Here is a 24,293-nt window from a genome sequence, read left to right as displayed (position 1 = left end):
ACAGCTTTGATAACCTGTTTTCATTTCCATTGAATATATATATCCAGAAGTGAGATTGCTGGATCATAGTTCTTTTTTTTTTAAACTCTTGCTTGAGTGTATATTCACTGGTTTTAGAGTGGGGTTTGAGGGGCGGGGAGAGACAGAGAGAGAGACAGTGATGTAAAAAACACCTATTCGTTGCCTCCTGCCTGTGCCTCTACCAGGGACTGAACCCACAGCCTCGGTGTGTGCCCTTCCCAGGGATCAAACATGCAGCCTCTTGGTGATGTATGGGACAGTGCTACAACCAGCTGAGCCATGTGGCCAGGGCTCTATTTTAATTTTTTGAGGCACCTCCATACTGTTTTTTATAATGGCTTTGCCACTTCACATTCCCACCCACAGTGCACACAAGTTCCCCTTTGTCCACATCCTTCCCAAAACTTATTATCTCTTGTGCTTTGATGATTGTTATTCTCTCTAGTACGCAGCTATATCTTACTGTGTTTTTGATTTACATATGTTCACCTTTTCATGTACTTGTTTACCATTTGCATGTCATCTTCGGGAAAAAACGTAGTTCTCTTCCCATTTTCTAATTGGATTTTGTTGTTTTTGAATTGTATGAGTACTTTATATATTTTGGATATTACTCATCATATATATGATTTGTAAATATATTCTCCCATTCTGTAGGTTGCCTTTTCATTTTGTTGATGGTTTTCTTTCCTGCATGAAAGCTTTTTAATTTGATGCTGTCTCACTTTTTTATTTTTACTTCTGTTGCCTTTGCTTTTGGTGTTCAGTCCAAAAACAGTCATTGCCAAGACTGATGTCAGGAGCTTACCTCTTGTGTTTTCTTCAAAATTTAATAGTTTGGGGTCTTATGTTCAAACCATTAATTTTGAGTTTATTTCTGTATGTTGTGTAAGAGGGTCTTCCAGTTTCATTCTTTTGTATGTGACTTTCCAGTTTTAGCGAAGAGATGGTCCTTTCCCCGTTGTGTATTCTAATTCCTAGGTGGGTGGTTCTTGAGAGGCGATATAGCACAGTTTCTGAGCCTCACTTTTTCATCCATAAAATGGAATCTGCACCATAAGTTTTGACAGTGAAATCTGGTTTCACATGCAAAACATATAGCAAGTCCTGGCACAAAGTTAAGATTCAATAAAGAGGTAATACTTAAAATTTTGTACTTGTGTTGAGAGATGATCAAGAAGCAAGATGATAAAGTTGGATAAATTTGGGGGTTATAGTCTGTAGAATTCAATTCCACTGTTTTACCTAAAATCAGTCATCAATTGAAACCGTCAAAGTACCTGTAATCATAGGTAAGTACAGAGCTACATTTATGGATTCAAATATGGCTTTAAGAGCTCCTTGTAACTAGTAAACAAAAGCAGTTTAGAGTATGTATGTGTGCATGACTTTTTGGGCATGGGGTGCTGGTACAGATTAATGAGGTCCTTTGATCCTAGGTGGCCCAGGACAAATCTCATCATTTCTTTTACTTTGCTACTGGGAGCCTAAAAGTATCCCCCTCACACCCCAACCCCCGATGATGCAGATCCACTGTCTGTGGCCCTGATTGGAAGAAAGGCAATGTTTAGAGGTCTGAGAAAGGAGAGCGGTCTCTGTGTTAAGAAGGGGCTTTTATATGGAAAAAATAGTTTCAGTGGTGTCATGTCATTGTCACCTGTGCCGTTGTTTCTCTTGCTGCTGCAAGATCCTTATTATGCCATGTTGGAAGACAGGTTGGCCTAGTGGAGTGAACATAAACCTAGGTTCAGACATATTTGAATTTCAAACATGTTACTAAATCTTACTAACTATAAATCTCTGGGCAAGTGACCTTAATCCAAGCCTGTTTCCTGTTTCGTAAAATAGGAATAATGATCTCAGCGTTCCTGATTAAATGAATATGCTGTAAGTAGCAACGTGTTGGTCTCTAGTGGGCACTTTGTACATGTTTGCTGATTACATGGATGCAGTGGAAGCATCTTTACCGATATGAATATAAAACAGGTTTCTTAACCTATAAGATTCCCTGGTAATATTTGGTTTCTGTATCTCAAGTGTGGTTTCTGAATTCCTGCAGTAGACTGCATATTTTTATCGCTTTCAATCAGTTACTACTTTTCTCTTGAGTTAACACTGCTTTGTCTAGGTGAGAGAGAAAGCTTCAGCATGAAGATCTAGGACATATTCCTTCTAACACATAGAAAGGCAGGAGTTTTGGAGAGAGTGAGCATCATCGTTATTGTCTTCCCAGTTATTTGAACGGTTGAGTTTAGTGGTCAGACCCCTAGGCAGCCCTCATTGTGATGAGGAATTCAAGTTGTCACCAACCCACAATGCTTCCTCTTAGTTTTAGATTGAGTGTACAACACAGCATTGTTTGTACTGAAATTGAGGGTGTTTAGAAGTTTGAGAGTGTCCTACAACTACTGCCTTGTTAGGTTTGTCCAGAAATACTGTTTTATAACCTGAAAAATTTAAAAAATTTCTTGTCGCAAAAGTGACAGATCACTACATAAGGGATCTAGTTTACTGATTTTATCATTGTGACAGTGTTGCTTTATTTCTGCCTTATATAGAGATCTTTGTAAGAAAAACCATGATATTTACTACCATTTAAAAATAATAGCCCTCAGTCTTTACTAAGGAAGAAAGAAAAGAAAGAAAAATAGCTTTAAGTGGATTATAAATGTTCTTTGGTATTAGAATTATGTTTTAGATGTTTTGTGTTTTGGTATTTTCTTGGTGATGGTTTTCTATGTGTGTGTGTGGTTTCATTTTCAGTCAGATAAGGATTTTGATGGGCAGTAATGGAGCAGGCTAGAATGAAATTTCTTTTGCCTGGTTTCTACTATAATAATATAGCTTATAATTATATATAAAGATGCTTTTCTCTTAATTTTTTAGGGTGCAGGGCTGTCTTCAGTCAGCATTGTGTCCTCAGTGCCCAGCACATGGTAGAGTTTAAGGATTTCTCTTTTTCAGTTTAAGTACACGTTTTTCTGAAAGTACACTGGGTACAGTACAGCCAGGCAGTGTCCTCCCCCAGTAAGTCCACTCAACCTTCTCGTCTAGAATTTGAAGAGGAAGATGGAAGTCTGTGAATACTGATTCTCTGGCATATTCAGCTAAATGAGGTCATTGTTTTGCCAGAGAGCTAGAAAGGAAATATGGGCAGGAGTTACCTGAATTCTAATAGCACAACATACCAGCTGAAGCTTTCAGAACCGAGGCGAGGGGCATCACCCAGGCAAGGCAGCAAATGAGAATAGGGTTCCTAGGTTTACAAAGCAAGTAAGGAGAAGACAGGTTTTTTTTTCTCATGTGCTCTACAATGGTTGCCATGCTCAGATCATGCTTAAGATGGAAACCCTCTTCAAAAAATGACTTGCTAGTTTTCTGCAGACAGTAATTTTTCATATTATAGTATTGTGCTTTTCCTAAAGTTAAAAACCTTATAAAATGATAGTGAGAGGTGGAGTGGAGGCCAGAGCTAAAAGGATTTGAGTCAGTACCTGCTCTTTGTGTTGGTATTCAGGCTTTCCTTAAAGATGCTGTTATTTCTGAAATTGAGCAGATTCTGGTTTTGTTTGGTCTTATGGTTATCAGCTCCTTATTAATAAGGTAGTAGCTTCAGAAAGTGTTCTTTCTAGTAGAGGTATTTATATGGCCCTGTCATATTCTTCATTCAGAATTCTCTCTTCCTGCTACAGAATGTTCCACAGTGCTGACTCCTCAATACCAGGAGTTGTGGACTCTGGGAAAACTGCCACCTTGCCTGTTGAAGTGGAAAAATCTATTCGGGGCTTCTATTCTGGCTCTCTGATGTGATCATATTTGATATTCGCTACTTTTATTTTGTAAGCAGAAAGGGGGAGTCCTTGTATTCAAGACTTATACTTGCCAATTTCAGCAGATTCTGTGATACAGAAGAATGGAGGAGTAAGGAAAAGTGACTTACCAGATAGGGTTACTGAACGGTGAACAAAGAAATATGGCAAAGAGAAGGAAATGTGGTTTGCAAAGGTACAGACATGAGAACATAGAGCATGTGGGTAGAATGCAAGTAGATCAGTATTGTTGGGTAATGTACAGTTGAAGACAAACCAGTGTGTATTGAAGAAGGATGGGAGTAAGACCAGATTAGAAACATCTTGTGTGTTGTGTTTAGGAGTTTAGGCTTTATTCTGTAGAAATAGTAATTTTCAAAAGTTCTATTGAGGCACTCAGGGATTGTAAGTTCTCTCTGCACACTGTCTTCTTCTCCCACCAACCTCCCTCACCAACTCTCTTTCCTGTTTGATATTTTGCCTTCATTGAGCAAATAGTTCAACATGTAAAAAGTTTGGAAACTGCCACTGAGGTCTTGATATTTCATGTTCTGGCAGCGGTATAATCAGAGTAGATGAGAGGAGTGGGAGACAAAAGACAGGGAGAATACTAGGGATGCTATTCAAATAGTTCGGGCAAGAGACCTGTGGTATCTGCTTATTAAATAGTAGCAGAGAAGTGGCATTGATTGTAGAGCTGCTTATGAGTTAGGCTTAGGACAACTTTGTGATGGCATGAGTGACAGAAGTGTGGGAACAAGGCAAAGGTAGTTTGTAACTGGTGATGGGAACCAAAATGACTCTTGATTCCTCCCTCTTTCCCCGTTTTTAACTTTCAGAAAAGTCCCAAGTACAACACTAAGAAATTATGTTGCCCCAGAACCATTTGCTAAGTTGCCAACATGATGTACCATCTGTCTACCCCAAACACTTGGGTACTCGTCTCTCGTATCCAAGGTCATTCTCTTATACAATCACAACAAAACCATTACAGTCAGGACATTGATATGTTGGATTATCTATCCTCGGGCCCCATTTGAGTTTCACCAGTTGTTCAGATAATGTATAACAAAGATTTCGGTCGGAATCATGGGTTGCATTTAGTTACCATGTGTCTGGAACATTCCTCGATCTTTTCTTTACTGTCACCCCTGGACCACTTTTGAAGACTGTAGGCTGGCTGGTCATTTCAAACAAGGAACCTTCATGTGGATTTGTCTGGTGTTTACTCACTAGTGGATTCGGGTTATGTATCGTTGACAGGAATATCACAGAAGCGATGCTGTGTTACTCTCATTGCTTCCTATTAGGTAAACATAATTTCAGTTTGTCCCATCACTGATGTTTACTTTCAGCCTCTCTCAATCTTGCTACACTGGGGAAACATTTAAAATAATTTTCTGATGTTGAGAACCCCTACATGTTGAGAACCCCTACATTACTGTATCTGCAGCTCATGGTGCCTTAGCTTGATCAGTAAATTGTTAGATATAAGAATTCATTGGTAATTATCGGTGCTCTTTTCAATAGAACATGCTTCTTTTTTCCTTTGGATCTCTTTATATTGGCAAATTTATTAGCTTCGTTTTTTCATATGGTTCCCCTGCCCACAAAGGATGTCATCTGTAATACAAGTTAGGGGAGCATCTAGAGGACAGTTTTCCCCCTTACTTTACTACTTTATCTTGTTTACCTTTTCCAAATAGGTCTTATCACAGATTTCTACTATATACGATGCAAATGAAATATGATAAATACAAGAGTAGTTTTCTCCCTCATATTTAAAACTAAAAATGAATTTGAGCCAACTTTTCTTGGGAGAAAATACAGTCCCTAGAAATGAAGCTTAACTTACGTTCCTTGCAATTAATCTTTTTTATATTTTCATAAGTTTTGCAAACTCCTAAGAAATGTAAAAAGTTTCATAACTACCTTATGCAGTATAGCCTCATCAGATTTAATTTATATAAAGATCGTAAATTGATTGTGATTAATATTTTTTACAATATGAAAAATTTTTTAACAAAATTGGATAGTAACTCTACTAAACCATAAGTCAAAGCGATATAATAAAAATATCATCTAGGTATAATTTTTTAAAAATATTTATTTATTTATTTATTTATCTATAGAGGGGAAGGGAAGGGAGAGAAACATCAATGTATGGTTGCCTTTCGTGCGTCCCCTGCTGGGAACTGGCCTGCAGGGAACCTGCCTGCAACCCCGGCATGTGCCCTGACTGGGAATCGAACCGTGATTGTCTGGTTCGCAGGCCTATGCTCAATCCACTGGGCTGCACCAGCCAGGGATAGATATAATTTTATACAAGACTTTGAAAAAACATTTTCTTATATAGTCGGTAATATTGTAATAATTTGTATGGTGCCAGGTATGTACTAGAATTATTAGGGGATCACTTCATAAGTTATATACTTTTCTAAACACTATGCTATACACCTGAAACTAATATAAAATAATATTGAACATCAACTGTAATTGAAAAATAAAATTAAATAAAAAAGAAACATTTTCTTAGTGATATGATTGGCCTAGCAATTAGAAGATCACTTCTTTTACAGGCTCACAAACATAAAATGTTTTGGAATCTTAAAAATAAAAATTTTATATACGTCTTTAGTGCAAATTTACTTCTTTAATGTAAAAATTATATCCACCTCTCGTGCTTGTTCTTTGCTTCACAAATTCCAGTTCAGGGTCAGACATGATAAGCAACCACACACACATTTCCTTTCAGCTGAAATGGGACCACTTCTTAGCTTGCTCTTGGTGTGTGTTGAATAAGAAAAAGATTGTTCAAATGTCTGAGCAGTTAAAAACTATAGCATGATGTTCATTGTTTTCCTATGAATAGCAGGGTATTCTTTTCTTCACAGAAATCCAGAACCTCTATGGGGCAGATCAGTAAAATTCATCTTGAATGTGTAAGACCACAGCTCTTCTTCCTTTTTTCTGAAGTCAAATTCTCACAGTCAGAAGATTCAGAAAGAGTTCACCAGTGATCCACTTGTTTGAAAGGGAAGGAAAATCTGTTCAGTTTTGTTCTGCAGCTTCTCCAGGTGGTTTCCAGTAAAGACTTAAGACTTGGTGATATCCTTCTACACTCAAGCCCAAGCGGCAAAGGATATAATTGAAGATTTCTTCTTGTAACATGATGTTTTCCAAAAGCGCATTTTTCTTTTAAGTCCAAGAATCTTGTCCCTTGGAGTCAAAAACATTTTCTTCATACTTTACAGGGACCGAAGAGTGCCACAGTGGCTAGTCTCTGCAGCCATTCTTCATCTTCAAAGTATTGAACAGAATTGTAGCCTTGTCTTAAAAGGACCCCTTTCAGCTCAATGCCCTGTTGGGAACTTTACCTCTGCTAAGCCGCTGGATTTCTCTATGTAGTAGGAGATATTCTTTAGACATTCTGGAGTGAAATGACCTTTGTTTAATGAAGGTAATCATTTTATAGCATCTTCCAGAACTTTTTAGTTTTGTCCCAGGAGTTTTAAATGGATGCCTTCTGAGTCAGTTCAGGCCTCCAGAGACACAGATGTCAATAGGAGCTTCGATGTGCAGGGGGCCCAGAGTTGCCTGCCCGCACCTGGTTCGGTCATTTGCTGGGAGAGAGCCTAGAGCAGCGCGGCCTGGTGCGAATGCTGCAGTGGATTCCCAGGTTGGGGAGCTGGGGACCGTCAAGCAGCCCGGCTCCTCATAGCCGGTGCTGTGGAAGGGGTATTGCACGGGGCACCACTATGGCGAACAGTGCCTTTCCCATCCCATTTGACATCATCCCTCTGTGTGGACACCTTTCTTACCCTGCTCACATGGACACCTCCGTGCAAACAGACGTTTTTTATTCTACTCTGCCTTTGACCCACTGGGTTGTCCACTACGCAGATCACCTCTCACCCCTCTTATAGTCAGGCTTTGGCGCCCCATGCTGGTCTGCCACCCCCCACACACACGTACATGACATATCCTCAATCTGTTTGGACTGACCCCCTCCCTGGACTGTTACCCTACTTCCCACATGTATATCTGACTTGTTGGGCATCACCTAATGGCTTTAGCACTAAATTGTTGGCGGAAGGGCATAGTAGGAGGTAAAGGAAGAGCCGTATAAGTTTCTTAAATCTGTGACTAGCTAGAATATGGTTCCATTTAGTGATGTAGAGAAAATGGTAGGAGGATCTAGGAAAAAATTTGGGTTGAGAGGGAAAGACGAGAGAGAGAGGGACAGACAGACAACAGGAGTTTGAGTTTTAAAATAACGAATTTAGGGTGACTGGGACATCCTGGTAAAACCAATAGGCTCAGTAGAGGAGTTTGGCTGGAGATAATAGAATTGGCTGTCATTAGCTTCTACGTGATAGTCAAAACCCTAGGTTTCAAAGAAACTTCAGAGAAGGGAGGAGCTGGCAGCGGAGAACAGCCATGCTACCTGAGGGATGACACCACGAAAGGATGATGCCAAGGGAACTCTGGGGCAAAGGGGTTGTGAAGAAGAGAGAGCGCTTTGCTTATTCAGCGATGTAAAAAGCTACAAAAATGGTAAAAGACCCTTTGGGGTTTAGCAAGCAGTTTAAAATTCTTAAACAGGAGTAAACCCAGATTGCAGTTGTCAGGGTAAAATGGGGAGGAATAATTAAATTTGGCCAATACAAAAATATGTATTATAAGTAAAAAATAGGTACTGTTATGTGGACTGAGAAATAGTGTCTTGTGTTCTTTCTGGTAAAGATTATATGATTGATGAGGCATGTGGATTAAAATTTTTTAGTTCAAAACCATAAAGCTTGATTACTTGCTGTTTGTATGATAATATTCTCCATATTGTTCATTTTGTGTTGATTTTGTTAATCTGCATTACTAAGGATCTGTTCAGCCAATTTTGCAGTGTTTGGAAGATTTTCCCCTTAAGTTACATATATGACTTCCTAGTTACCTGCTGTGGAACTAGAATTATTCCAAAAATTATGTTCTCTGGAGGCATTAATCTTTTTAATCATATACTTGTATTTTATGGCCTGTGCTGAAAATAACTAGAAATTTGATAAAGTAACATGATTTTAATGACTTGGCAGATGATTTATAAATAAATGTTAAAATATATTTATACCTCATCAGTTTCAAAAGTACTGCAAGGTAGTTGCTTAGTGCACACTCCAACTTTTAAAAACGTGTTTAATGTAATTGATACTGTATTTGTGGCCTGCCTTGAAGTTTTTCGGTGGAGAAAGAATGCTCAGCACATGACAGGCTTTCAAAAGATGTAATAATTATTTACTCACTAACGAAATGTTTTGACGACCTTCTGGCCGAGCATTTTTGTAGGTGCTGAAGATAACAGTGGTGAGGGGGAAAGTCTATTTCCACGCGGAGCTTGAATTCCAGTGGGAAGAGGCAGACGACATAAATAAACGGCTAGATGGACGGGCACTTACGCAGCAGGCGTTACTCCAGTGCCTTTGTGCACTGCTGTGGGGGAGGGTGGAACAGGGCGAGGGGAAAGGTGAATTATTTGAAATAGGATGATTAGGGAAAGTGTCATTGATCAGGAGCTGTCTGAACATAGTTCTGAAGAAGGAAGGGGGAGAACCCTGTGGACGTCTGGGGGCGCGCACTAGGCAGAGGGGCGAGCCAGCGCAGAGGCTCCAGGGCAGTGGCAGCTTTTCCTCTTTAAGGAAGAACAAGGGCAGGAAGAGTGGAGCAGAGTCAACAAGGGAGAACAGGAGAATACTGAGCTCAGAGTGCTGTGATGTGTGTGGATTATATAGGACCTAACAGGCAGCCGTTAAAAAAATATTTTTTTATTCTGAGATGAGAAACTGTCCTTGGAATTCGAGTCAGCAGAGTGATCTGACTGACTTTCTCCTGTTGATTTGGAACAGAGAGAGTTACCATGTGAGTCAGAGTGTTAGTAAGCGGTGTGGCCAGAAGAGGACTACTGGTGATTAGAGAAGCTCTTTTAGGATTTAGTGGATGGGCATTCTAAACTCTGTGCAAATGTGATTCCAGCTTTGAGTTACCCTTCTCGTGATCAGTGCAATGTGGTTTCTTTTCCTGCCATCTTTGTCTTAAAGCTTCTTAAGTGACGTAGTTCAAACCTAATGGATCCTGCCTGCCATGTAACTTCCAAAAATGTTAATATTGTACAGTCATTTGGAGGCTTTGGCAGTTTGCTTAAGTCATCCTTGTTTTATTAGTGTAACCAGTATTGCTTAGTGTCTGCTTTCATTTCAAGGTTACTCTTTGCCTTGGACTCTTGTTTTGTGGCTCATAACTAGTCCACTCTCAGGCATCTTTCAGAGGTCAGTTTGTTTAACATGTGTACTCTGCCCACGTTGATTCCTCTAACAATCCTAAGATGAGCAGTTCAAATGGTTTTAGATAATCAAACGTCTCATGAAAGCGAGGTTCATGAGAAACTAGTTGAAAAGTTTGTGAGAAATGGTTGAAAAGCTATTTATTTAAAAAAAAAAAAGCACTGAACTTAGGTCTGAAGTACCACTGAGTCAACAGGTATAATGACTTAAAATTACCCTCTATTTTCTAGGATTTGGGAAAAGTCACCGAATACTATTTTACCTAAATAACCTTAATTTTGAAATTTTAAGAGTGAAATTATCATTATACTTCTCTATCTTGGGATAGAGCTGACTGTAAGCATCCCCTTTAGGCCCCCTTAGGTCAGGACCCCTGTGGACCTCACGCCGCAGTGAAAGTCACTGCCACGGAATGCCGTTCTCCCCACGTGCTGAGGGGAAAGTCTGCCAGTGATTACTTTATACAGCGTCCAACTTTATTTTAATAGGGACTGTCTGAACTTTCGGTGTATTTGACAAACTTAGTGTTGAATATCTGTATTGGAGCCTTTAATTTCTCTAATCATTCATCGTCTGTTAGATTACCAGAATCATAACCACAGGTATGCTGTGGCTTCTTCCTCAATAGGCTGCAGTACCGAGTGAACCTTGCACTGCAAGCGGTGCTCTGTCTAGAGGATTTAGATAAAGTAGGTACAGTGTATCCTAAGTATCTGCAGATTGTAGTGACTCTGGTTTTGGAAAAGAAGGCAGTATTGATCTTAGAGAATATATTCTTATTTGTTTTTTTTTAGAGAGAAGGGAAGGGAGGGAGAGAGAGGGGGAGAGAAACAATGATGTGCGTCAGTCTGTTGCCTTTTGCACGCCCCAAACTGAGGGCCAAACCCACAGCCCAGACTGTGCACTGACTGGGAATCGAACTAGCGACCTTTCACCTTGTGGTGTGATGCCCAACCAACTAAGCCATACCAGTTAGATCTAGAGAATATATTCTTTTAGGATTTTTGTCATATATAGTCATGTAGACTGAGGCACATGAAAGAAAACTCAGTTGAGTGTCAATTTCTGTTCCTTGCTTTGCTAGAGGCAAGCAGTCTTAAGAATTTGAGCCTCAATTGATTGTCTGTGAAGTGAGGAACATTTTTAATTTATGGGGTTGACCAAAAAGTTTGTTTAGTTTTTTATTATACGATGGCTCTAGTAGTGTCTTGAACATCATTTAAAACAGTTGTGTTAGATTGTATTGTGACAGCTGTCATATCAGCATGCATTTTTTTCTGGTTTATTTTTTTAAAGATTTATTTATTTATCTTTAGAGGGGAAGGGAAGGACAGAGGGAGAGAAATATCAATGTATGGTTGCCTCTCATGTGTCCCCCACTGGGGACCTGGCCTGCAACCTAGGCATGTGCCCTGACTGGGAATCAACCACAGTTGTTTGTTCGCAGGCCCATGCTCACTCCACTGAGCTACACCAGCCAGGGCTCAGCATGCATTTTTTAATAAAACATCAAAATTGGTGAATTTTTGTGCAGCAATTTTAATATTGAAGATGGAAGAAAATATGCAACATTTTGGGCATGTTCTTTATAATTTCAAGAAAGGTAGAAATGCAACTGAAACACACACACAAAAACGTTTTTGTGCAGTGTATGGAGAAGGTGCTGTGACTGATCAAACATGTCAAAGTGGTTGGCGAAGGTTCTTGGTACTGTTGACCTCTTGGCCAAATGATTCTTTGCTGTGGGGCTGCCTTATGCATTTTAAGATGTTTAGCTGTACCCCTGCCCTCTACCCATTAGCAGCCAATAGCATAAGATAGCTGACATAAAATATACAAGTCAATAAAGTTTTGGTGAAAATGAAAAATGTATCTTTTGTTATGGAAAAAACTAAACAGACTTTCTGGCCAACCAAATAAAATTTCTGTCATTTTCTTCTATCAGCATTATTTCTGACTTTGAATTATTTTCATTCTCATTATGCATAATTGTCAAGGAAATCATACAATTTAATGTCAAAATATATTAGCCATAAGATTTTATTTTACTGACTTCCAGTGTGGTCTCACTAAAACGTGTTTTTGATATATGTTGACATTATATACCTCTACTGGTAAGAAGAAAAAAGAGCATCCTGGTATTATGCATTGATTTTTCTTTCTTTAAGAATACAGGATTCCGTTTGTTGATGTTTGTGTTTTGCATGATACGGTATCTGAAATCACACCAAAAATTTCTTTTAAAAAGTTTAGCATTAGAATTTTAAAAGTAAGAATATGCATTCTTCTGATAATATTTCATTTATTATTTTTTCTATGTGGGAGTTTCAAGTTTTATATCATGGGTGCTTAATTTTTTCTTTTTAAGAGGGGAAGCTTTGTAAACTATTTTTTAAAATGTATTTTCCCCCCTAAAATATTTAGGAGTTGATTCTGATTTATTAATTATTGGATAAATATTTATTAGCTTAATTAGGCCATTAGCTTATTTAATAGATTATTGTTATTATTTTAAGATTTTATTTATTTATTTTTAGACACAGGGGAAGGGAAGGAGAAAGAGAGGGAGAGAAACGTCAGTGTGTGGTTGCCTGTCGTGTGCCCTCCACTGGGGTGCTGGCCTGCAACCCAGGCATGTGCCCTGACTAGCAATCAAACCAACCCTTTGGTTGACAGGCAGCAGTCAATCCACTGAGCTACACCAGCCAGGGCAGTAGATTATTATTAGAACTAATTTTCTAGAAATACTGTTTTCGTTTAGTTTTAAATTTATGAATATTAACAGCAAATAAAAAACTTCCCCTACTTTCTATATGTTTATTCCCATGTCCATTACCAAAATAGATAGTTTAGAGATATCCAACCAATATATATAATACTCAAAAAAATTTATATATCAATTAGATGTTTTCAGCCTTTTTCAACTATTCTGGAATTCCTGCTGTCTGACTTATAGCTGTGTTGTTTATTTTACATTAATCATGCTTTAAGTCTGAGTTTTCTGCTTGTATTTAACAGTTTTGATCAGGTCTATCTATAAGAATCTATGTTATTTTAAAAGATATTTGGATGTCATACTATAAATATGGAAGTCAGCTAACTTTATTGGCCTAAATTAAGACACTTTTCTATTCCCCCAGTATAACACTAAAGTTATGCAATGATAATGATTTGAACTTTTATTATTTATAATTGCTAACAACTGTTCATTGATGACCAGCTCTAGTCCTATCTTAGAAATGCCAGTAATAAATTTTCTATTTGTTGATATGCGACTGCTATTCTTTGTGATGTGTTTTATGACCTTTGTGTCTTATCTTTTCATTTTAAGCTACTCTAATTATGTCATTAAACATGTTTCAATCTTGGAAACATGCGCCTGTTAGGTCAGGCACACGAAGGGCAGTGTGCCGGGGCCTGTACGTGTCCCCTGCAGCGTCCCTGATTTCATGCTCTTCTGAGCATAAACATGCAGGCGGGAAATGTCCTGTCGGTGTTAGAGACTAAAAGCAAGATTTTCATTTCTCTTTGAAGGAAATTTATGTATTAGAGAGTTGCCTTTGTATGTTGGGATATCGTATATATTCGCTTGTGATTTAGGTCAGGGTTTTTCTGTGTCTTATTTTTAATCTGCTCTCTTGTGACGTTTTCAGTTTGCCTTTGACATATATATTAGCTGGTAAGATTTTGATGACCTTTATTTTCTGGAGTCGATCTTCTGAAAACAATGAGTATATATTTAATGTGCTTTATCTGAGGAACTCTACCTTCTACCCTTGTTCAAACCAATATAAGTAGAAATTTTTATTGTGCTTGCCTGAATTGTAAATAAGAACCACTTGACTTTTAAAAGCCAATTTAATATAGATTGCATCATGGTTTATTGATTACATTTGATCATCAAAATCACATGCACCAAGGAAACTTCCCTTCTTCTCTCCCTAAAGGACTATTTCACATCTTCCTCTTCAGATTTCTAATGCTCCACTCCCAGGATCACTCTCAGCTGCTGACCTTGCGTCCTTCCTACTTTAACCAATATAAAATGGAAGGAAGGAATGAGAAGGGAGTGTCCAAAAAATCTCCATAAAAATCTCACCTATTTTTAACTGTTTCCACAATGAGAAATTATAATAAAATAAATGAAATAATTTTAAAGTACCTATGATACCACTCTGCTTTTCCATCTGGTACCATAAATGACATATCCATTTTCCTAACTGAAACTAGTTCTTCCACTTTTGAATTCTTTCTCATCCCCTGTTAATAGCTAGGGACATCACCATTTCTTCTTTTTCTTGTTTATGTTAGTAGCTTTTGTTTTGTACTACATTATTCTTGTCATTATACAGATACGCTGTTGATTCTCTAGTCTTAAAGAATCCCAGCTCTTTCCTACCAGCCAGCCATTTTCCCTACCAGCTTACTCCTTTATTTGTTCCCTTTTGCAGCAGACGTCTAACTTGTCCATAGTGATTATCTCTGTTCTCTTTTTCATCTTCTCTTAACTCTGATAAGACTTCACATGCCAAAAAGTTCTCCTGTTACTAGTGAATTCCATGTGGCTGAATCCAATGGTCAGTTCTTCATCTTCATCCTATTGGTGTGTCACAGTGGTGGTTGTTATTTACTGTCTACTCTTGGCTGTGTTTTATGTGGTTCCAAGGATACCTCTTGTCCCTGATTTGGTTTCTTCGCCATCTTTGCTGGTGGTTACTCCTCCTCCTTTAGAATGTCGGAATGCCTCTGGGCTCAATTTTTGTAACCCGTCTCTTTCCTCACTCAACATTTCTAGTACAGTCAGAATCCAAATATCCCCCCACCCCACTATAGCTTATTTCTTAGAAAGTATAGATTATATAACCTAAAAGTAATTATTGCTATTTGCAAACTGTCCTTCAGACTTTCTTGACCCTGTTTCAAAGCTTGCAATGAGAATTGTAGATCTTTGGGAGATTGACCATCCAGTGGCAAGGGTTGGAAAAGTCAGTAAGAGTTTTTGTAAAGATTGTTGTGATATGATGTAGTTCCTCTGGAGGTGTGATAGCAAATGGATATTGTATTTCTTATATCTTGCAAACCTTAAAGATATTTGGAGGAATTTTATATGAACTTGTGTAATGTGTTGGCATTACTTGAATATGTCCATAAATACCTTCAAAGAATAAAATTTAAGAACAAACACTATGAAAAGTTTTCAGATCAAATTTTAGAGCTTATGTTAAAAATATAAAAGTAAATATGCTTGATATATAAAATTTGAGAACTATGATAAAAAATTTTAAAGCACCTATAATATCACTGCCTAAATATAGTTTATATTTTGAAATATTGTTTTTTAGTCTTTATATAGTTTAAAAACCATGCTATGATCATATAATTTCCTGCATTTTCTCTTAGCATAATATAAGCGTGCATGTTTCCACATTTTAAAAATGCACATTGTTCATTGCACTATGTCTTGTCTCATGGATTCCTTTGTCTTGAACATTTAGGTTTTGATTATTTTTGTTGACATTTATTTGTATTTGTATTTTTTATTTTTTATTTTTGCTTTTGTGGATAAAGCTGCAGTGAGCTGCATAATTTTTTTTTTTCTGTTTTAGGATTACTTCCTTAGGATAGATTGCCAGAAGTGGAGTTACTGGGTCAGAGGGTATGGTCTCATGAACTTTTTTCCTTTAAAAAAAATAAAATAAATTTTCTTTAGTTTATTTGCTATCCAGTTAAAAAGTGAAACTCTTAATGATTATACTTCGTATCTCTTAGAAAACTGTGTATCAAGGCAAGGTTCTGTGATCAGAAAAGTTTGGGAAATTCCTAGGGAAGAAAGTCTTTTTATTTTGGTTTACTTTAGCGTTTCCTGAACTTAGCAGAGTGTCAGATGTTTTCTTTTTCTTTGTGATACACTTCTTACCATTTCGTGGGCATTTTACAAAAGATATAGTTTATGAACTACTGATCCAAAGTTTCAAATTGTTTTTAGTGGTCATAGCAACTAAATCTTCATTCTAAAATTATTTTTAAAAAGGAGATTAAAATTCAGCTGTTTTCTATGTGATTTTTGGGTGTATGTCTTTATAAACTCTCAAAACTTTTAGAATTTAAACTTTCTGTTTTGATGCCTAAAGAATATCGTAATGCCTCAATGAGATCAAATACTTCTTACAGTCTTTAATAAAATTTGGAATATAGACATAAAGCAGAAGATAATATAGATTGTACAAATCTTCTTTGTCCCCTTCATTTTTCCCTACAGAATGTGAAAACCTTTGCATCTTCTGATAGTCTAGCCAAGGTCCAAGAAGTAGCAAGCTGGCTTTTGGAAATGAATCAGGAACTGCTCTCTGTGGGCAGCAAAAGACGACGAACTGGAGGCTCTCTGAGAGGTAACCCTTCCTCAAGCCAGGCAGATGAGGAGCAGATGAACCGCGTGGTCGAGGAGGAGCAGCAGCAGCAACAGCTACGGCCGCAAGAGGAGGAACACACCGCGAGGAACGGCGAAGTCGTCGGCGCAGAACCTCGACCCAGAGACCAGAATGACTCCCAGCAAGGACAGTTGGAAGAAAACAATAATCGCTTTATTTCAGTAGATGAGGACTCCTCAGGAAACCAAGAAGAACCAGAGGAAGATGAAGAGCACGCTGGGGAACAAGAGGAGGAGGAGGAGGAGGAAGAGGAAATGGACCAGGAGAGCGATGATTTTGATCAGTCGGATGACAGTAGCAGGGAAGATGAACACACGCATAGTAACAGTGTCACAAACTCCAGAAGTGCCCTGGAACCGGCCATTCACCAACTCTCCTCCCCGTTCTATTCAAAAAAAGTGAGTATATTCAGTCTGCTCTGCCCTTGAGAAATTTCACACATCTGTATTAATTGTAATAAAACTTTTCTCATACTCCTTGTATTACTGCAACATTATTCTTCAGATCTGTAATAATAAAGTGAATTACTTTTGTTTTACAGAGGTATTAGAGAATATTAGAAACAAATACTGATAATGGGACTGTCTTGTTAAAAATGGAGGAAAGGTAATCAATCCTATTTATGGTGAAAGATCATGAATACCAAATTTTATTATAAATTTTGTCCCTGGAACAGAGGTTAGTAGGTTGTTTGCAATACAGAGGGTTGAGGTGAAACATGATTTGTGTAAATCAAGTAGTAAAAATCTTTCATTTACAAAATGCAGTCTGTGGGCTGGCTGTGTATTCACAAGTGCTAGTCACTCCAAGGCGTGAGTCACGGAAAGTTACTTCATAGTTTTCTTATTATGATGGTTAAAATTTGTCCTTTGTAAATAGTCTTCTCTGCATTATGTAGTTAAAGAAGGTGAAAGTACAGCCTGACTTTTATTCGGTTGTTGGTGAAATCTGAGTTCGTTTTTTTAAAGTTATAAAGTACTAGACAGTGACATGTTTAAGATTAAACATTGTGTCTACATTATAAATCAACAAGAATGCGTGGTGCTGATCTTCACTGCTTGCTTTCCTCCAGATTTTATTATAATGAAAACATTCAGGAAAAACTGAATAATTGGTTTCTCTTTCTGACTCCATTTCAGAAAATGGAGTACTCTGTTTACTTCTCAAAGCGATTTGAATATTGACTATAGGGTAACAGATTACTTTGGTTGGTACTGGGCTGTGAGTGGTAGCAGATGATGTGAAGAGGCTGCGATTTCCAACTTTCTGTCAAATTTCTAGCACGACTTCCCTTGCCTGCGTTTTCCCTTTGCCTTCCCATTCCTGGGAGATAGCTCAGTTTGTATCTGCCTCCGTAGCTCATGTGGCTAGCACCGTGGTCCATGGAGTTTGCCATAGACATATTGTAAAAGGTGGATGGTTAGACTCCTCTCTAACCTGGAGGAATCTAACCAAGTCAGGGACTTGGTGATTAGGCTAGTGCTGATACAGCCTTTGAGGCTGTGCCAGAGGTCAGGGACTGGAATATGCTAACCGGTCACACCGTCACTGCTTCCCAATCTGATGTTTGCTCCTGGATAGTCAGGAAAGTGCTGAAATGTTGAAGTCTCTCTGAACTGGAGGGACGAAGTGACTGGGCAGCTGCTAGAAATCTGGACTTTCCAGTGCTTGTTCTTCGGTGGCCTGTGCACTGCTTTCCTCAAAACACATCCCTTAAAATTGTGGTCATGACCAGAGGCAGGGATTGTGGAGAAAGAGAAGCAGCATTATTTCTCTCACTGCCCAGTCTTTCTCCCCTCCCACTCCATCAACATATAGTGGAAATGAAATGATGTAGTGTCTGCGCTTTGCTTCAAAATAACACTGGAGGGAAGAAAAACAAAGGGGATAGATTTGCTTATTGTTGAAACTGGATTACAGGGACGTGAGGGTTCATGGGTATTATTCTGTGTAGTTTTTCAAGACTGTTGGAAGTTTTCCATAATGAAATATGTGTAAGTTGTAAAGAAAGTGAATAGACACGCAACACATCAGAAAATCATCACCAAAGCTGGGAATGGGAGTTTTTGTTGTGGGCCCCAGTCTTGTTGACTAGCTTTTAAATCAGTGCTGAGCTGACTGTTCTCTGCATTGAATTTTACTTTCTCTGAGTTTGGGTGCTGTTGAAATTATAGGAAATTTAATAAGGCACCATGTATTTTTTGCTGGAGTTAGAACTTATTTTAATCAATATTTTAGTCAGTGTTGCTGTTTAGTGGTCTATTCGAAGAGGAGAGGAAGTAAAAAGACTCAGATGAGGTATGTGACAACTCTGTCCTTTTTCCCTCTCAGGCATTAAAATAAATAATGTCTAGTAGTTTATCCTCTTACTCCTCTTTGCTTATTTTAAATTTCAAAGCACACCATTAATTTAGCCCACAAACAATATACAAAGAGATTTAGCATCATCTCCTTTAACTGAACTTGACCTAGAATGAAATATCTTAACACTGAGTTTAATATTTGAGTTGCCATATCATTTTTGCATTGGTGTGAAATTTAAATGTTTAAAACATTCTTATTCCTAATTTCCCTATCCTGTCTGCAAGTTTATATTTATTTAGGTGTTTGATCTAAGAAGGAACTTAGATCAGGTAGTTCCTTGTGCAGTTTTCTCCCATTTCATCATCCCTCTCTTCAGGTGCTGATGCTGTGTGTTGACGCTCAGCAAGACGCTGCAGCGCTAACAGCTGTAGCCCTAACAGCTGTAGCCGTGCTTTGTTGAGAAGGCGCAGACCTTTTACAGTGCAGTTTGCCCCTCTTCTATCCCATCTCCTCATCTCTCTCCCTTCAGGTTACTACATCAAAGATGGAGTCTATATCCCTCCTCTGTTTTCGGAGGGTTCAGTGAAGGACTGGGGGTTTAGTATTTAATTGCATTATTTTATTTAAGAAAGAAGTTTAATGAAAGCTAAGCCTTGCTGAACAGTGCAAAGCTATCAGTAATTTCTGCAACATTTCAAGTTAAAAACAAGAAGGCCAGGTAGACAAAACAGATCTTTTCCTAAAAGGAGAAGTCGTTGTAATATGCAGCAGGAAAACTAGTACGCAGGTTTGACAGGTGCTTCATTGTTTTCCTCATGATGAGACTGTAAACAGAACTTTTAGATTATGTCCTGTATATAGTACCTCCTTAAAAATAAACTACACTGAATTTCAGTCATTCTGGTGACTCTTGAGTTGTGAATACAAATTGCTGTTTTGTACATACAGTATGTTTTGTACATACTGTTTTGTACAGGTGTACACTGAGTACTGATAGCAGAAATAGATGTGTACATGTGTTTATATGTTGTGTACATGTACACATAGGCATGTGTATATGTGTGTACATGCTTTTGATACACTGTTTATTTTGAGGTCATTTGCCTACGTAAATATGGCAAGAAGGATATAAAGCTTTTGGTTGCCAAGGCAGTGATGCCCTTCTGCATAAGTAAGATTTCAGTCTGAAATTGGCTTGTGTTTGTTTTTGTCCATTCCTGATGCCCTTCTTCAGCAGTATTCCCAGGATGCCTTATTTTTTCAACAATTACAAAACATCATTTATTATTGTGTTGCTTAAAAAGAAAATGTTAGTCACCCACATGGATAAACAGGTTTAGTGTAGTAAACAAGGAAAAGCTCTCTCTCTTTTAAACACTCTGTTTTGAAGTACCTTTAAATTCTTAATCATGACATATATAAGAAACTTCTGCAAACATTATTTCAAGTCTTCTTAAACTGTGGCTTCTGAGAAAGACTGGAGGTAGAGTAATAGTCATTTTTTAAATCCCAGTTTTAAAGGTGTACATGGAATTAGCCTTTTATAGTTTTACTCAGCATACCTTTCAGATTTTATTATTTGGCAGTTTCTTAACGTACCTTGTGGACAGCCAGACTGACTTATTCCTCATTCCTTGACATATATATATATCTGTTTTTTCTTTGCATTGATTTTTCTTCGAAAGTATTGAAAACTATGTAAACTCTGAGGACAGTCTCCCCCCACCCCCATCACAACCTTTGTTCTTATGGGAGCCTGTGACAATAATATACATTAGAAATTCCAAACTGTCTTAATGGTAAAAAAGTCAAGGGTAGTATCAGCAATGAATGGGTGTTTATTAAGCCCATATGGTTTGTAAGTTCCTAGGTCAGGTAAGTGAGCAGAAGTTACAGAGAGACCAAATGATTCACTCAAAAATCACACTGTGACAAGAGATTTTAATCTAGATCTGCCTAATTTCATAAAAACCCCTTCTTTTCATGTGTTATGCTGCCCTCTATGGTAGAATTTGGCAAACATCACTAAGTAGGTTCTAGATTCTGCTGGAGTGTGGTGACTTTCTAATGCCATGCTACACTTGAAATCACCAGAGAATCACCCTTTAGAAAATACAGAGAGCTCCGTTAAGTGCTGTTCTTTGTGTATTTAACAAACAATATTGAAAAGTTGAGAGTTCAAGGCTAAAATTGTAACAGGAAGATAGGACAGTGAAATTTGAGATTGGATATCAGATATCACTCTCTCTAGAGTTTATCAAATGTGCTTCTTCACCAGGTGTTGTGTGCTGGCTGTTTCTGTCAACTTGATTAGTCTGCCTACAAATTCTGAAGTCAATTTGCTTCCTCAGAGAGGAGGAGGGTCCATCTCTTCACTTTAACTCCCTCTGTCAACAGCCTATCACATTAAAGAATGAATGAATGAATGAATGAATGAATGAATGAATGAATGAATAAAGCAAGCTTTTTTTTTCTGAAGAGATGCCCAGCCTGTACAAAAGACTCATTTTACATGGTTACTGCAGATTAACAACCCATTTTCTACTAAAAGGAAAAGCAAAAGCAAATGAGGTTACCGATTCACCAGGTTTTGTGTCCTCCTGATCTTTCTGTGAAGAGACCCACGTTTGAGCCCTGATTTCTGCTTCTCCCATGTCTGTCTTGGTGCCTTCCATCTGTTCTCACATAGCTTCGTTCCTGATCGCATATTAGTCTGTTTTTTTCCATCCTAAAACTAACCGTTTTTTAAAATCCTTTTCCCCTCAAATAAGAAGTAAATGTTAATATTGTTTCTTGTCCACCACCCTCCAACCACTCCCTTGAACCACAGCTACTGGGAGACTTTGGAGGACAATGTGGCTAACATCTGAAATCTAACAGGGCACTAAACTCTATTATAGATAGAAAGCTGGAGAGTTTTGATTGTTCCAAGACTTCCCTGGTCTGGCCTTGCTCTTGTGAGACAACTTAAGTTCATATTCTGTTAGGTTGTAGACGTGTCCAGGGAACAGAGAGTGCTGTGTAAGGCAGTTGTCTTGAATAACATCCGCCAATAAACAGAGCCCAGTGAAGGACCATGCCCCCTACCTTTGTGTGAAGGAGGAAGAGCTGGGAACATTCACCCAGCCCAGTTTCACCCAATTTTGAACACACAGAGAGGACAGAGGTGGTAGTTAGAATTTCCCCCTAACATAGGAGAGTGATAAAAGCTTTTCAGATTTGAGCTTGAATTCTGATTTTGTCACTCATCATATGACCACAGTATGAAATGACATGGAACTATTTCTTTATCTGTAAAATAAGGCTACAGTAACTATTTATCAGGGTTTTTGTAAGGATTCAGGGAAATAACGTGTAAAGCAAGTAGTATAGTGCCTGGGACACTCAGGTGGTTTACAGATGCAACCTTGCAACTTCACTGTGTCTGTCCGCCTCTGATCTCTTACCCCTAATCTCACAGAGCAGACTTCATTCCCCACAGCAGGGGTCAGTTCACCTGTTTGTTGTTTTATGACCTTTAGAGGTCAGTCATTAGTGTATTACCTCTAGTGGGAAAAAATATAAATAAAGGAGTAGATAAATACTTTCAAAAGGATATAGGAAAGGATTGGGAGCATACTGTCTGTAATAAGCTGGGCCCATCTCTAATAAAAATAAAAATAAGACAGATTTTTGAGAGGATGCTATTCGCAGATCTTTTATGTTGACATTTCCTTTCATTAGAATTTAAGTCAGTTTCTTTAAATGATCTCCTTTTAAAATATCTGTGTAGTTAAATCCTTGAACATTGCAGTTGGATGCCAACATGAATTTTATTTTATGGTCAACTTCTGTTTCCTGTCAGTGCAGTTTTAAAAATGTGGTAACATTATTTGAAACCATAGTAGCTCTAAATATTGATCATTAAAGATAACTTTGATTATGAATTTTTATTCTAGACAAAAAGAAAGTCTCCTGATACAATGGAGAGTTGAAAAAATTTTCCAAGTGTTTCATTGGTTTGTGCACAGAGGAGATAAACTTCTCTGACGTATCCACAAGTAGTTATCCTCAAAATGTTCGGAAGGCAAATTGTTTCATGTGTGTGTGATTACAGTGACCTGGTAATTACCGGTCACCTGTATCAGTGACGTTCTGTTGGCGTTGGGGAGAGCGGGGTGCAGAGGGTAAGGGGATGTGTCTTCTCTGGTAGACCGTTCCCAGATGATGTTTCCAGCTCCCGTCATTTCCCCGGGCCTCAGTCTCACGTTTCTGTCTGTTGGGCATTGTCACCTGAGTGGCCCACTTAAAACTGCTGTGTCTTTCTTCATACCAATTTTTTAAAGTTTCCTCCCCATATTTACAATTTATCCTGGTCTTCTGGTCACTTGGTGGAAAAACAGCTTGGCTTTTTCTTATCCTGTAATCTTATGGGTCTGCTGAAAAATTTAACAGACTTGAACGTTTGGACTTCCTTTTTTTTACCCCCAGGTGCTTGTAAAATAAAAATTGGAGAGTCAATGTTTAAAAATGTTAAGAGCTTCTTTGCTTGGGTTTCTGTTTGCACTAGGCTGTAATGTCATGTCCTTGACAATGAGTTGGCAGTATGAATGGTTGGATGAATTTTTTAAAATGGATTTTTACCTCTATATAGATCCGTAACCACAATCTCAATATCTGGCGCCCCATTTTCCACTAATGAAGCCAAACCCCTAAGTGGACATTTGAAGTCTTTTATAGTCTTACTGCAGTTGCTTTCAACCTGATTTCATCTCTGTGCCTCTACTCGCTTTTAATGACTTTGCTCCCGTCCAGCGAGCCAGATCGTTTAAAACCCAGGCCGAATCCCGTCTCTATCTTTATAACTTCCTAGAATTAGAAAATTGAATTCTTTGGGCCCATTGTTGGTTTTCTCCATTGTGCAGGTCATTTGGTATTACCCTGTGACTCTTTCGTAAGTTTGTTTTGAATTGACATTGAATTCTTTTATTTATTTTTTTTGAACAGAAGAAATTTGATATATTTGTTTCTAGTGCTGATTCAGGTTGAGAGTTGAAGATTCACAAATTGTAATATGAACAAGTTCTGATTTTAGCTCTTAAGATATACCCAGGCTAGACTAGAAATTATAAATAGGCATGCCATTTAAATTTAGTTTAAAATTTAAATATTCAATATAAAGATAGTTACAGTGAAGAATAACATACTAAAATTAGTAGTTCTAGAGTAGACTCCTATGAGGAGAAGTTAAAATTCCAATTTAAGAACCATGTTGCTAAGATGCAGATATCAATTGAAGGTAATTCATACTTCCATTAAAAACTATATTTTTAATAAAAAGTTAATAATAGGAGAATGTTAATAAACAGTGTTTACTAAAAATAAGTTCTCTCAAAACTATACAATATGATAATTATGAA

The 24,293-nt window shown here is 37.9% G+C and overlaps 1 protein-coding gene across 12 annotated transcripts in view; it reads left to right on the top strand.

Annotated features, from left to right (window-relative positions):
- Nucleotides 1-24,293, top strand: part of FBXW7 (F-box and WD repeat domain containing 7) — a 170,219-nt gene that overhangs the window by 65,026 nt on the left and 80,900 nt on the right. For 6 of the 12 annotated variants that reach the window (XM_037168098.2, XM_037168101.2, XM_037168103.2 and 3 more), the window contains 2 exons: nt 15,769-15,818; nt 16,422-16,988. In XM_037168098.2, the coding sequence (XP_037023993.2) occupies nt 16,491-16,988 (498 nt within the window). In that variant the 5' untranslated portion in view covers nt 15,769-15,818; nt 16,422-16,490. The remainder of the gene's footprint in view (nt 1-15,768; nt 15,819-16,421; nt 16,989-24,293) is intronic. The other 6 variants (XM_037168111.2, XM_037168105.2, XM_037168109.2 and 3 more) reach the window with 1 other exon arrangement.

The sequence above is a fragment of the Artibeus jamaicensis genome, unplaced genomic scaffold, assembly GCF_021234435.1.
Source record: "Artibeus jamaicensis isolate MK-2021 breed Jamaican fruit bat unplaced genomic scaffold, CSHL_Jam_final scaffold_537, whole genome shotgun sequence".
Classification (NCBI taxonomy): domain Eukaryota; kingdom Metazoa; phylum Chordata; class Mammalia; order Chiroptera; family Phyllostomidae; genus Artibeus; species Artibeus jamaicensis.
This window is presented reverse-complemented; position numbering and strand designations above follow the sequence as displayed.